Here is a 12653-nt window from a genome sequence, read left to right as displayed (position 1 = left end):
CAGTAGGATGAGACCTAGCAATTGCCTTTGAGGAGCAGTAGGTCAAGTAAGAATCTCTGTGGTGTCCCTCTGGGGAGTCAACAAAGCCCTGTAACAGATGAATAAACCAAACTAGATCAAAGATGGTCCCAAGTTTGAAGGGATGCACACTGAACTCGACCAAGATGATACTATGGGAGTGGATTGATGACATCCAAGAATATGTCGAAGGAGAAGGATCTGGGCTCTCAATTGAAACCCAATTGGATTCTAGGAGAGAGGGTTGCCAAATAGTAGAGCCGAAGAAGATAGTAGGTTTGACCGAGGAGGAGTCTAGGAGGGATGTCTTGGTCATAGTATCCTGGAAGTGGTAGATGAAGCATTGCTACTTAAGCACATCAAGGGATCTGAGCCCCTTATTGACTTAGTGCTGCATGGTAGGTCTCAAGTTGACACGAGACCCAAAGAACTTGACCCCCAAACGAGTGTAGGATGAAGTGATCTCAACCTCACGACCTTGAAAATAAAAGAGGAGACGAGAGGTCTTCAAACATTTGAAAACCATCTGGGTCTTATCCACGTTCACAGATAATTGTCTCACATCACAGAACGCCAAATCATCAAGAGTTAGGTAGAGGCCGTTTGGGGAAGAGGCCAAAAGAACCACATCATCGACAAAAAGAAAAATGGATATCAGGACCGGGTGTAACTAGCAACCATCCCCAGGAAGAGAGACGCCTTGAAGGAAGGAGTGACGGGTCCGAAGGACGTGAGCAAATCAATGTAAATACCAAAAATAATGGGGGAAAGAGGGCAACCCTGCTTCACCCCAATAGTGCTCTATATAGGAATCTGAGAATCCTTGAGTTGGCGACTTGCTAACCACACTCATAAAGCCTCATGATATCAGTCGGTAGAGTCCTTGAAAGCCCAATGTCTGTAAGCTGCTAGAAGAGAGCTGTCTGACGAACCGAATCAAAAGCTTTGTGGAAGTCAACAAAGCAGTAGTAAGCCTTTGCCAAGTGATGCCAAGCCTCCTTGATGATAGCCCACAGAGTCAGAATATGGTCCGTGGTCTGGAATCAGTACGGAATGTAGCATTTCCCCTGGCACCATTTTGTCAACAATCAAGTGCCTGGAAACAATAGTATTCAAAACTGTGGCTTAAAGTTTGGCAAAAGAACAGTACTCACAACTGCCCTTCAGGTTTGAGCATGTTGATGGGCTCAAATGACATAAATTGTTGACCATGCTTGCATGCTTCTGCACATCTACATGACAACTTTCTCATATTTAGATCTTAGAGTGGGGGTGTTGAGGACGTCTTTAGAACATTTACCTAGCATTTATGGTACCAGCATATGATCAGATGTTCCATGAACCATTGGGAAAATTTACAGGTTTCCCCATTACTACATGACAAAGATGCGTTGTCATAAATTACAAATTACATTTTATAAAACAATCATTGTCCTAATCACCCAACATTTGTTTCCTATGCCCAAAAATTGTAGGAGACATGCCAGTCAGGACTGGTTAGGTAAATGTATGGGTATTTAAAACTACAGTTTAATGATATATTATTAGCTGAAGCATGAATATGTCAGCATTTCTCTTTCAAGATATAAGCAACAATGTGCTGAGGTTTTAGTAGAAGAGATTTCAAAAGATTTATTCTTAGATAAATTCTTATATTGGATTTAGTTAGATATCTGTATACAATTGGGTACACATGTCTGTAGTAGTGATAAATTGTCTAGGTAGAAGAATATAGAATTTTTTGTTTGGTTTATCAGCATTCTGTGTGGGGATGTGTCCCCACCAAAGAACCCCATGCCCCCTGTATCGGAACATTTCTGAGACTTGGGCACTTGGGGGAAACATACCCCCAGTGCACCACCACCTCTGCCACCTCTGCTGGGGATGCTGCAGGGTCGCTTGCTTTATAGCATATAATATTGATTGCAACTTCTAACTTTGTGAAAATCAATTCGCCATTTATGGGGGCACTCTCAGATAGGTTATATTGCAGATTTTGCCTTGAAGATTTCAATTCACCTCAATTTGTATATCAGCATCAATCCTTCACTGCCTCTCTGCCGCTGTCCACCCACTGTCGCCTTGCTGTCCCTAAATTTAGGTCCTTGGCCCTGCTGTCCCCCTGGTAGGAAACTCTATGGAACTATGACAGAACACAAAAGGAACCAGAGATGCACCTGTCGTGAATATATTAATTTTAATGTCTATTATCAGCAGATGGATTAAGATGTGCATATTACTATTTGAGAGAGTATTTTCTCTATAAAATGGTGCACTCCTTTGCTTACATTTAAAGAAATCTGACACTAGATATTGGCAATCCATATATAGCTAGCATATATATCAAGTGAACAAGATCCCTCTGCTATGTTTCTTATCTGAATTTTATCTTCCATGTGGCATATTTGTTTTTCAGCTATTGATACTAAGTAGCATTCTTAACCACATTCAATAACTGAATTATTCATATGACTGGAACTGACATTCCACTTGTGTTATGGGTAATTTTCAATTTTAATGATATGTTGCTTTCTGATTGTGAAACTTACAATACAACGCAATGGTTAATCATGATATATTGAAAACCCATCTCTTTTTGTATATATATATATTAATTTTTTTCCGTAATGCTATACCCTTGTGTCGCGTATCTTCTCCTGAAATCTGATGGGGTCCTTGAATTGTTTCCCTCATTTTTGTGCCTCTATGATCTTGAAAATTGTAGAAATGTTTGATGTTTACAATTGGTTTGTCTTCTTTTGGGTTTCCCTTGCACTTTTAAATATCAATAACTTCTACAAGTATCTCTCATAAATATGAATGTTTCACTTAACACTCCTTATATCTAGGTGGTGCTCATAGGGGTGAAGCATATCCATGATCACAAGAAATCTTGTTTCTCCTCCTTATATGTTGCTTATCTATTTTGTCACTTCTTGGACATAAATTGGTTATTATTTTGATTTTCTACTTCATAGAATTATCTACATGTTGACACATAAGAAGAGAGGACGAATTTAGCCAATTCACTAATTTCTAAAATTTAGTCTTGATTGTGCAAATATGGAATAAAATCTAAAATGTTGCATCCAATTTCTTTGTTAAATTTGTTGATGAAAAATTCTATGCTTGTTATATCCACTGGCTCTCTATTTTGTTCTTTATAGCAGTGTTTAGATGAAATATTTCTCGTTTCTCTATATCTGAGATTGTGCACTCAAAAAAAACCTGTCTTTTGTTTGTCTATAATATGCATCCGGTGGATGATTGTAGATTTGCTAATTTTTATCATTTAGTGATGATTATAATTATCGTATTTTTCAAATCCATACTACAGCATTTGCAATCTGCAGATTATTTTGCTATCTCTGTTGTTGTCTTTTATTTTGTATAGTTGTTTTTTATTGCCGAGTGTTAAGATTATAGCGACAGTCGGATTGATTTAATCTTAAGATACAATGTTGATATATATATATATATATATATATATAATATTATACATATATATTATATATATAATACATATGTTATATTGTGATTTATATTGTTAATATATATTAATTAATAATGATTAATCATTGAGACATGTCTCTTCTTATATTTATAAGAGATTGGGATCTGCATTTGAAAAACATCAATAACAATGGCAATATAATTACATTTGCAAAAACAGATCCATATTACTTAACATGGTATCAGAGCTAGATTATAAATGAATTGAATGGAATAATACGATCACCTTGAAATTTAGAATTTCGGTCTGTCAAAGGAATCCATCATCATATCATCCAAGACGTAAGAGATCATTTGAAGTTTGAATAAAGAAATCAGATTGCCTCATCTTCTTCTCTAGCCAATGCAAAAAAATTCAGAGGCAAGAAACTTGATTGTCGACAAAATTTGAGAAAGAAAATGGATGAATGCAGATATTCAAAAGAGGAAACGACTGGGTATCGAGGATCATAGTAGATCATTCCTATGCATTGGAAACTTATAGGAAACTTGGAAATGCTACAAGATATGGTCAAAGACAAGCACATAAGCGTACTGTCCTAACCTATTTAACTGGAATGCATAACGAGGGCAGTGAGTTGGAGAAATAGAAGATGGGCTGATGGTTTGCACATAAAATCTATTTTCCAACTCACCTTTATCATGGTCAAGGAATCAGAATATACATGCCTCGATACTCACAAGAATCTTATATATGACTACAACAATGTGATCTTGTTTATAACTATTGTTGCCTCCACACAATAGTGTGACCATCATTTGTGTTTATTCAATATTCAACGAACTATTTTTGTTACAAGGTCTCCACAACATATTCTGCTACAAAGTCCCACAATGTCAAAGGAGTTAAGACTTCTAGGAGAAGAGTTACAGTAGATCATGATACAAGCTATGAATCCCAGCTAGTTGTGGCACTCATTGGAATATAGTGGCGTGGATAAAGCCGTTAACATAGACACAATTATATTATAAAAAGAAAGATCCCCTCACACGGTACGTTGGTAGACAGGGGTCAAACCTTAGAATGTAGTCGGTGACAAGGGCCCATTGTCATGTGGGATGGAACAAAAGTTACATTGCGCATTTAGGGTGACATAGGTGCATGACTATTAAGTCTTAAGAGGCATCAAATATTTAAGAGGTAAACTAGAAGCTTTGGAATCATCACATATTGGTCCGGGCTTTGCCATTGACAAATGAATAGTACCAATGATCAGCAGGAGGGTTGTTCATACTTCAGATCAGAGGGATCATAATCAACACTATATGAAATTAAAGATTGTTTGATTTTTATAATCAGAGATAATGCTAGAATGGTATGATACTATAGTTAAGAGGACATGAAAGTACCAATAATGACAGAGCCCTTGCATGCTTAAAGTTTTCCAACCTCTTGAGAAAGATTATCAATATTTCGATTGATGAGGAAGGGTCTATTAAATACACTGACTACAAATTGTCGTATGAGTATTCCTTCTTGGCTTGGGTTACTAGTTAACCGTATTGACCAAATAGATCCTTGTGTAGAATGAGGTTATATCATGTCTTAAATTACAATTATTTCAGCCTCCATCATGGTCATCTGTTCGAGCAGCCCACAACTTGTATTGGATCAGATATATTTGTAGTCAATAGCACAATACTAATAGAGATGCAACCTTTATTCATCACACTCGCCATGTAGTGGATGTCGATTGAGAATTCATCACATTTGATTATAGAAGAATTTTGAAATGCCATGTGTTCTTTTCTAGTGAGGAAGGTTGAACATTGAATCACTGAATCTGAAGGATTGTGATTTGATTTTTTCAAGCAGCAAAATTGATTCTCAAATTCTCTAAAGCATCTTCACCATTGTGATCATTCTATTATGCCCATCTATGCATAAGGAGAGGTAACTGAGATAGCCCAAATTTTCAGTCAAATTTCTACATACTAGAAATGATGTTTGGAGATTGATAGAGTTAAGTATTTTATTGGCATGATCATCCAAATGACCGCTATAGTTATGGTCCATTACCATGAAGAGGACTTGTATGGAAAGCAACAATGTTAAAAGCAAATTGATCAATGATATTCAAATGATAAGTTACCAGCAGTGATTAAAGTCTTGTATTATAACTTAGAGGTGCAAACAAAAATATAGATTATAACAAAAGAAGGGATATGAATATGTAAAATAATAGATGAAATCAATGATTCATATACCTTTATAGACATTGTGAAGAGTGTGATATACAAGCACTAGATTGGACATATGCAAGAGGAGTTTCAGCAACACCACAAGAAAGATGGGAACCATTGATAGTTCTTTAGAAGAGAATGAATAAAAAGAAGTTTTCCATATTCCCTAAAATGTAAAAATTGTCCAAACAATATGAGAGTGGGAATTTTACACTATGGGGGGAAATAATAACCAATGTTTCATTCCCATTGGTTGACAAATGTTTATACAGAGACATCATCTTATTTGATATATATGAGCAATTTGTATCAAGAACGTTAATATGCAGATAAGTATTTATTATTCTCAAGTATTATATTAACTTGCTTATTATATTCTCTCTCTTATTTGTAATTCTACACACATTATAAGGATTATTTGCCTTGATCTTTTCCTTTATGTTTGAGGACATTCTTATAGGAAAAGAAGGTTGGTACTTTACATATTTTACCAAATATTGTGTAGACTCAATTTAAAGACAGTAGCTCTAAAGACCCTGATGATCAAGATGGATAAAGTGAGGCTCTTGAAGCGAACATCTTTGATGATTGAGATTATGAGATTCTTTTACATTAAGAGGGAGTATGACACTTCTTCTAAGGCAATGCAAGAGCTTAGAAGATTAATACTTAGAGGAAGTCTAGAAATACATGTGTATGATTGCATGATTTTGATGGGCCTAATATTGAGTGCATCATGAGGAAGTATTATCTCTAGAATATCAATAGACTGATATTAGATTCAGAGTGAGTTTGACAAGCATCCTTGGGTGAAGAGAGCTTCTGAGGAAGTAATTAGAGGACTTGACTTCCTAGGATTGATGTTCAAAGGGAGAATTTTGAGGTGCAATCCTTTGTAAATGATATCTTCTCTATGAGGAGAAGTTCTAAGTAATTTATTGTAATGTATTCTTCTCTATGAGATAGAATTGAGGTGAAAGCCTTTTACCACCCTCTGACCTGGTTCATGGTGGTTATTATTTCACATATGATATGTAATGAAAGGTGACGATCTTTCATTGACATATATAAACAGAAGGTAACCATTGTAAGGTGACGATCTTATAAATTGTAGACTTGTTATCATGACAAACCTCATGAAGTTGTCCTAGAGTGTTGGAAGTCATGATAGCGAACATATCAACCATAAGATAACTATCGTAAGGTGACAACTTTATCAATAGTTGATCTATCTCCCAACACCAAAATGTGTTGGAGCAAGTGTTATCATGGTTTTTCAGGCCAGATTTTGCCGGACACCTTGATAACCAAATTATCATGGTTCTTCGGGCTGGATTTTGTCAGACACCTTGATAATCAACTCTTCATGGTTCTTTGGGTTGGATTTTTCTGGACACCATGAAAATCAATTTGTTATGGTTCTTCAGGCTGGATCTTTCTGGACACCATAACTTAACCACACTTAAGGTGGTGTTCAAATCTTGTATTATTATTATTGCTCTAATTCTCTCCTCTTTAAAGAGGGAGTGTTGAATTGAAGCAAATTTCATATGTAATATATATGTGTGTGTTGATGAATTTATGTTGATATTTGTAAGTATGACATTCTAGGAATATCACTATGAGATGATATATCTCCATATTCCTGAGAGCATATTGTGTTCCATAACAAATCCTCCCTAGCTAAGAGGGAGTGTTAAGATTATAGCTATAGTCGGATTGATTTAATCTTAAGATACAATGTTGATATATATACATATATATAATATTATAAATATCTATTAGATATATTATATTATATAGTATACATATATATATTAGATATATTAATATATTATATATATAATACATATGTTATATTGTGATTTATATTGTTAATATATTAACTGCTAATGATTAATCATTGAGACATGTCTCATGAAGAGACATCTGCATTTGAAAAACATCAATAACAATGGCAATAGAATTACATTTGTAGAAACCGATCCATGTTAGTTAACACAAAGCATAGCTTGAAAGTCTGGATTTGGCAAAATTTCAACAGTCCATAATGTTCTATTAGATTCAGGTCTCAGAAAGCAAAAAGAAATACATACATAAAATAAATTCGAATAATGCATGATGCGTAAGAAATGAATTTATGTATCACATAGGTTTATTTTCATTGTAGTACTAGTAGCATTAGTCCAAACTGTGATTGACTTAGCAAACCATATCTGTAAAGATATTTTATTGGGAGAAAGTAACTGCTAAAAACTGGGGGTAAAAGTGCTGATTGTTGGTGTTTCAATCCAAATGAAGGGAAGGTATCTGCTTTTCCTTCTAGCATAATTCAAAACAATTTGAATTTATATATTTTACTTAATATTGGACAAACATCCACCCTTGGTAAGATACATGTTGAATCCTCAGGCATTGATAAATCCCTTCAATCTCTAATATTGGAACTCTGCCCAAACTTTTATCACTTTTAAGTTCTAACCAACCGTTGATAAATCCCTTCAATCTCTCAACTCAACAGTTAATTTACACTGCTCATATTGAAACAGAAGACAATAATGACAAGAAAAACACAAAATATAAGATATTTTTTTTTGAGGATCTGTTATCATTTTCTGATGGTTGAGGCTTCAGAGAGAACTTGTGATTATCAAGCAAGTCTTGAGTTACTTGCCAGGGATTGGTGTAAAGATGTCTTGTGAGTCACTTGCCAAGCATAAAAACTCAACAACCTCTCACTAGTCAGGAATGACATCAACAAATCCATATGATAGAACTGGCAATTTGCAAATCATTGTGATAATCTCTTTTTCGTTGGACAGTATTATTGCAAACTCACAGAGGTATATACTTTCATTAAGTTTTTCTTATTATTTGTCATGTGGTGTATAAAATGGCTTTTGTATTTTTGTTAAAATAAGACCACATTACAATTTAATTACTAATAGGGTGATTTGTAGGTAGATGGGCATATTCAGCGCCTGGATAAATATATGAAAAAATTTGATGAGGAGCTTCGGCGTGGTACTTTTGTAACTCCTTGCTTTTAGTTTTGTCAACTTATATTACTAAAAAGGAAGATTAAGGATGTTGGTGTATATTTCTTTCTGTCATTTGTGATTATCTTATTTTGGTTGCACACGAAAATTGCTTTTATTTGATTTTAAATAATATTTCTTGTTCAATTCTTCATTATTTCCTAACTTCCTGATGCTCCACGTCTGCAGAAAGGGAACTTGCAGGTGCTTTAGGAACCATGGATCAAAATACTGACAACAGTGGCAGAATGGGAAGGGGGAATGAGACCAGCAAACCTGGGCGCAAAAGGTAATAATCATTTTCAGACCATTTTTTGTTGTTTGGATTGGCTTGAGAGCATTTGTTGATATTCCTCTTCTTACTATTCTCTCTGATTTTTCATCAGCAATAGATATCTGATATATCAATAAGTTTAATTATTCTGAAGAAGGTTTTGCCTGATGTTCCTTATGGACAGTAGAACATGATTTCTTTTCTTTCTTTTAGTCTGTTGATGGTTTTCAGGATTTGAACATTTGTAACCCCTGTTTGAATAACTCCTTAGAAGATGAAGTGGGTTGTAGAAAAATTCCAGATAGTTCCGATTGATTTAATATTTGTAGTTAAATAATGAATATTAATTTTTAAACAACAAACATGGAACATAAAATATTAAAAGATATATACAAATAGAAGATACAGTGCAAAGAATAAAGAATAATTAAATTACATAACTATGACATATATAGGGCCACAAGGGTCTATATTATGTGAGCATTTTGTAATGGGTCTGAAGCTCCCAAAGAAGGGAATGACATCTTTCAATGCAATGCACAGCTAGTGCTCTCCTCATTAATGTTCCCACACACGCCTGTACCTGACCTGCAACATCTAGGTAGTGGCTAAATAGCCAACTAAAATGTAAAATATATAAAGGCAGTTCAAAAAACAACTGCCCCCCTTGGTAAGATACATGTTCTAGTTTTATGTGTAGACGTTACCCAACATCTATCCCTTATGCCTGTCTTGTGAGCTCTGGCGGTAACTTTAAAACTTTGTCTAAGGTTAGGCTGGAATTTTTTTATATATTTCCATTTGTTCGATCTAAACAATTGGAAGTGGTCATGTATTATGTACCTTCAACAAACTTAACATAGATTCAAATATATTGTTTTACATGTAGGGCATATTTATAAAACACCTGCTATGAAGTCCCAAATTTTGATTTGCACAGGTATAACACGAGTGCTTGGTATTTTTCAAATTTTAGATTTGTAAATGTTTTTCATATTGTATATATCAAATAGACAGAGAGTTTGAGGTTTGGACTACATGCAACAATGAGGAGACAACAGAGAAATTCAGAAGAAAATAGAGGGCTACGATTCCTAGTAGTTGGTTTGAGTACTGGCTGCAATCTAGAGCCTAATGGTAGTTGAATCTAAATATTTTGTTAAACTTTTGCGAGCACCATTTATTGTCTCTTGCAAGGGCAAAAATCGGAGGTGTCTCTCTTGGTGGTCTTTGAATCAATACTGTTTTTGATGTAATATTCCCAAATGTCAGATGATATGTACGAACTCTGGATAAAGGCAGAACTTATTCAGAACAAATATCTATTTGTTGTAATTCTTTTCTGGGTAGATTGTGTTCAGAGATTTTTACCTTATGCTTTCTTATCATCCTGTTGATGGATCACTAAGGAAAAACTCTCTAACATAATTTACTAAGAAAGAATTACAACGTTTCAATGGATTGTGGTTTCGAACACACTGAATAACTGAGAGGGGGGTGAATCAGTTATTCCCACACAAATTGCAAAACTTTTCTCTTTTGGTTAACACAAACATTCGTAATGATAATTTTGGATTCATCGGTTAAGCACATCAAACATCTATAGAAAGTATACGCATGAATTACACAGGAACACTGACACAAAGATCACTAGATTTTACGTGGAGAACGGAAACTGGGAAATACCACGGACAACTTAATTCTCATGGAATATAAAGATACATGTTAAGGTGACACCAATTAAGGTGATTTGTACAAAGGCTCACAGCCTGATATGCTCATTGCAAGAAGGCTCACTGCATGTCGGCTCCCTGCTGATACGGTAGGGCTCACTGCCAATACACAAGGGCTAACTGCCGGAAGATATGAAAATAGATAGAATCCACCACCAAGATCAAAACAAGGCTCTGCAGGAACACATATCTTCTTTGCATAGATTGGTAGTCACTTCGCATATAATCCGCACAAGCCACAGTTCACCACTATGCAATTTCATACACAGAATGCAACAATAGGTCTTGGTTACATCACATGTTGTATCATTAATGTTGTAGCTAGGTTTAACTAATGTGTCAGCCAATTGGCAAATTCTTATTCCGTTTCTTGAGGCTTTTGATTGCACATGTTTTATTGTTTGCAAATTTTTCTTACACATGATGGCATAATAATTTACATTTCATACCACTGAAATTTGCTCACGATCAAGCTACTTCGTTGCCAATTAAACCTCGATTACATCAGTAAGTTTAGATGCTACTCCATGCTACTGTATAAAGGTAGATTAGTCATTTGCTATACTAATCTTGTGCAATGTGATCTAGCAGAACACCTGATCAACCACAAAGAATTAATTCTCTACTTCTCGTGATGCATTTTTTTTGTAAACTATATGCACATTTCCAAAATTTTCTCCTTTTTTTCAGATCTCAAGTAGTGTTGGAGCCACTGAATATAGATCTGGATTTGCCAGTTGATCCAAATGAACCTACTTATTGTTTCTGTAACCAAGTATCTTACGGCGAGATGATTGCATGTGATGGTCCAGATGTATGTATACTAATATTTTAATATAATTTTTGTTTTGATCTAGTCTTGGAGATGGGTTATTGACTTTAAGATGCATGCATACTTCTTGTGCAGTGCAATATTGAGTGGTTCCATTATGGTTGTGTTGGGATCAAGGAACGCCCCAAAGGGAACTGGTACTGCCCTAATTGTATTGGAAATGACAGACGGCGAAAGGGAAAGTAAAGAAATGCAGTTCATTTAAATAATGTGTATTTCTTATGATGAACTGGGGTTAAGTTTTCATTGAAGAGATGTCTGCATGTTGCTGTAATGGGTGAAACTGATGTAATATTACTGACGCTCAAGTAAATAGGGACAGCATGAATTCATCTAATTGTGCTTTTCTTACACAGACGTTCATTGTATATTATCAGTGTTATATTATTCAGTTTCTGTGACTTTTAGACTTGGTAACGTTTACTAATAAATAATGCCACTTGCTTGGATTGTCTAAACTATCTTTTCTTCCATCGTGGTGCTGAGTCATATGACATAAACTTTCTTAGAAAGAAGTACATTTTTCTCTCTGTTGTGAAATGATCATTGAAATAAGAGGTATTATTATTTTGTATATAGATGCGCGTGAACAAGGTTTATTTTCACGAAAGATCAGTGGAATATTTTATTTGGCATGGGATGGTTAAGAATATTATATAATCCACCCCAAGTTCCATTTCTCTGTCTCTTTTTAATAAAAGCAGTTCATGTAATAAGTTCAATGAAGTTTACTACAGAAACTTTAGTACCACACTCAAACTTGCATTAATAAATAATGTCTATTCCAGCCAGTTAGGATGGGCCTGCTGAAATACTGCCAATCTCATTAAATATTACTTTCAACAGCTACATTTGTCTATATTTTATTTTAATGTGCTGTTCAATTATGCATTGAGTAATGTGGATTTTCGATTGATTTTTAATTGGGGTCTCTAATTTGGATAAGAGAATCAATCTCACAATGAGATTGTGAAAACAAAAAACAAACTAGCAACTAGAAAGCTGTTGATCAGTGCAAAGAATCAATGTGAAACAAGGGGGTCCTGACCCTAAACTGATTA

The 12653-nt window shown here is 34.9% G+C and overlaps 1 protein-coding gene across 5 annotated transcripts in view; it reads left to right on the top strand.

The window, feature by feature from the left end:
- Positions 1 to 12050, top strand: part of ING1 (RING/FYVE/PHD zinc finger superfamily protein) — an 87906-nt gene extending 75856 nt beyond the window's left edge. For 4 of the 5 annotated variants that reach the window (XM_089811399.1, XM_089811403.1, XM_089811401.1 and 1 more), the window contains exons 5-8: positions 8676 to 8739; positions 8943 to 9042; positions 11451 to 11574; positions 11668 to 12050. In XM_089811399.1, the coding sequence (XP_089667525.1) occupies positions 8676 to 8739; positions 8943 to 9042; positions 11451 to 11574; positions 11668 to 11778 (399 nt within the window). In that variant the 3' untranslated portion in view covers positions 11779 to 12050. The remainder of the gene's footprint in view (positions 1 to 8675; positions 8740 to 8942; positions 9043 to 11450; positions 11575 to 11667) is intronic. The other variant, XM_089811402.1, reaches the window with a different exon arrangement.
- The last annotated feature ends 603 nt before the right edge of the window (positions 12051 to 12653 follow it).

Source organism: Cupressus sempervirens, chromosome 11, assembly GCF_028749045.1.
Source record: "Cupressus sempervirens isolate cs-2001-9-10 chromosome 11, ASM2874904v1, whole genome shotgun sequence".
Classification (NCBI taxonomy): Eukaryota; Viridiplantae; Streptophyta; class Pinopsida; order Cupressales; family Cupressaceae; genus Cupressus; species Cupressus sempervirens.
This window is presented reverse-complemented; position numbering and strand designations above follow the sequence as displayed.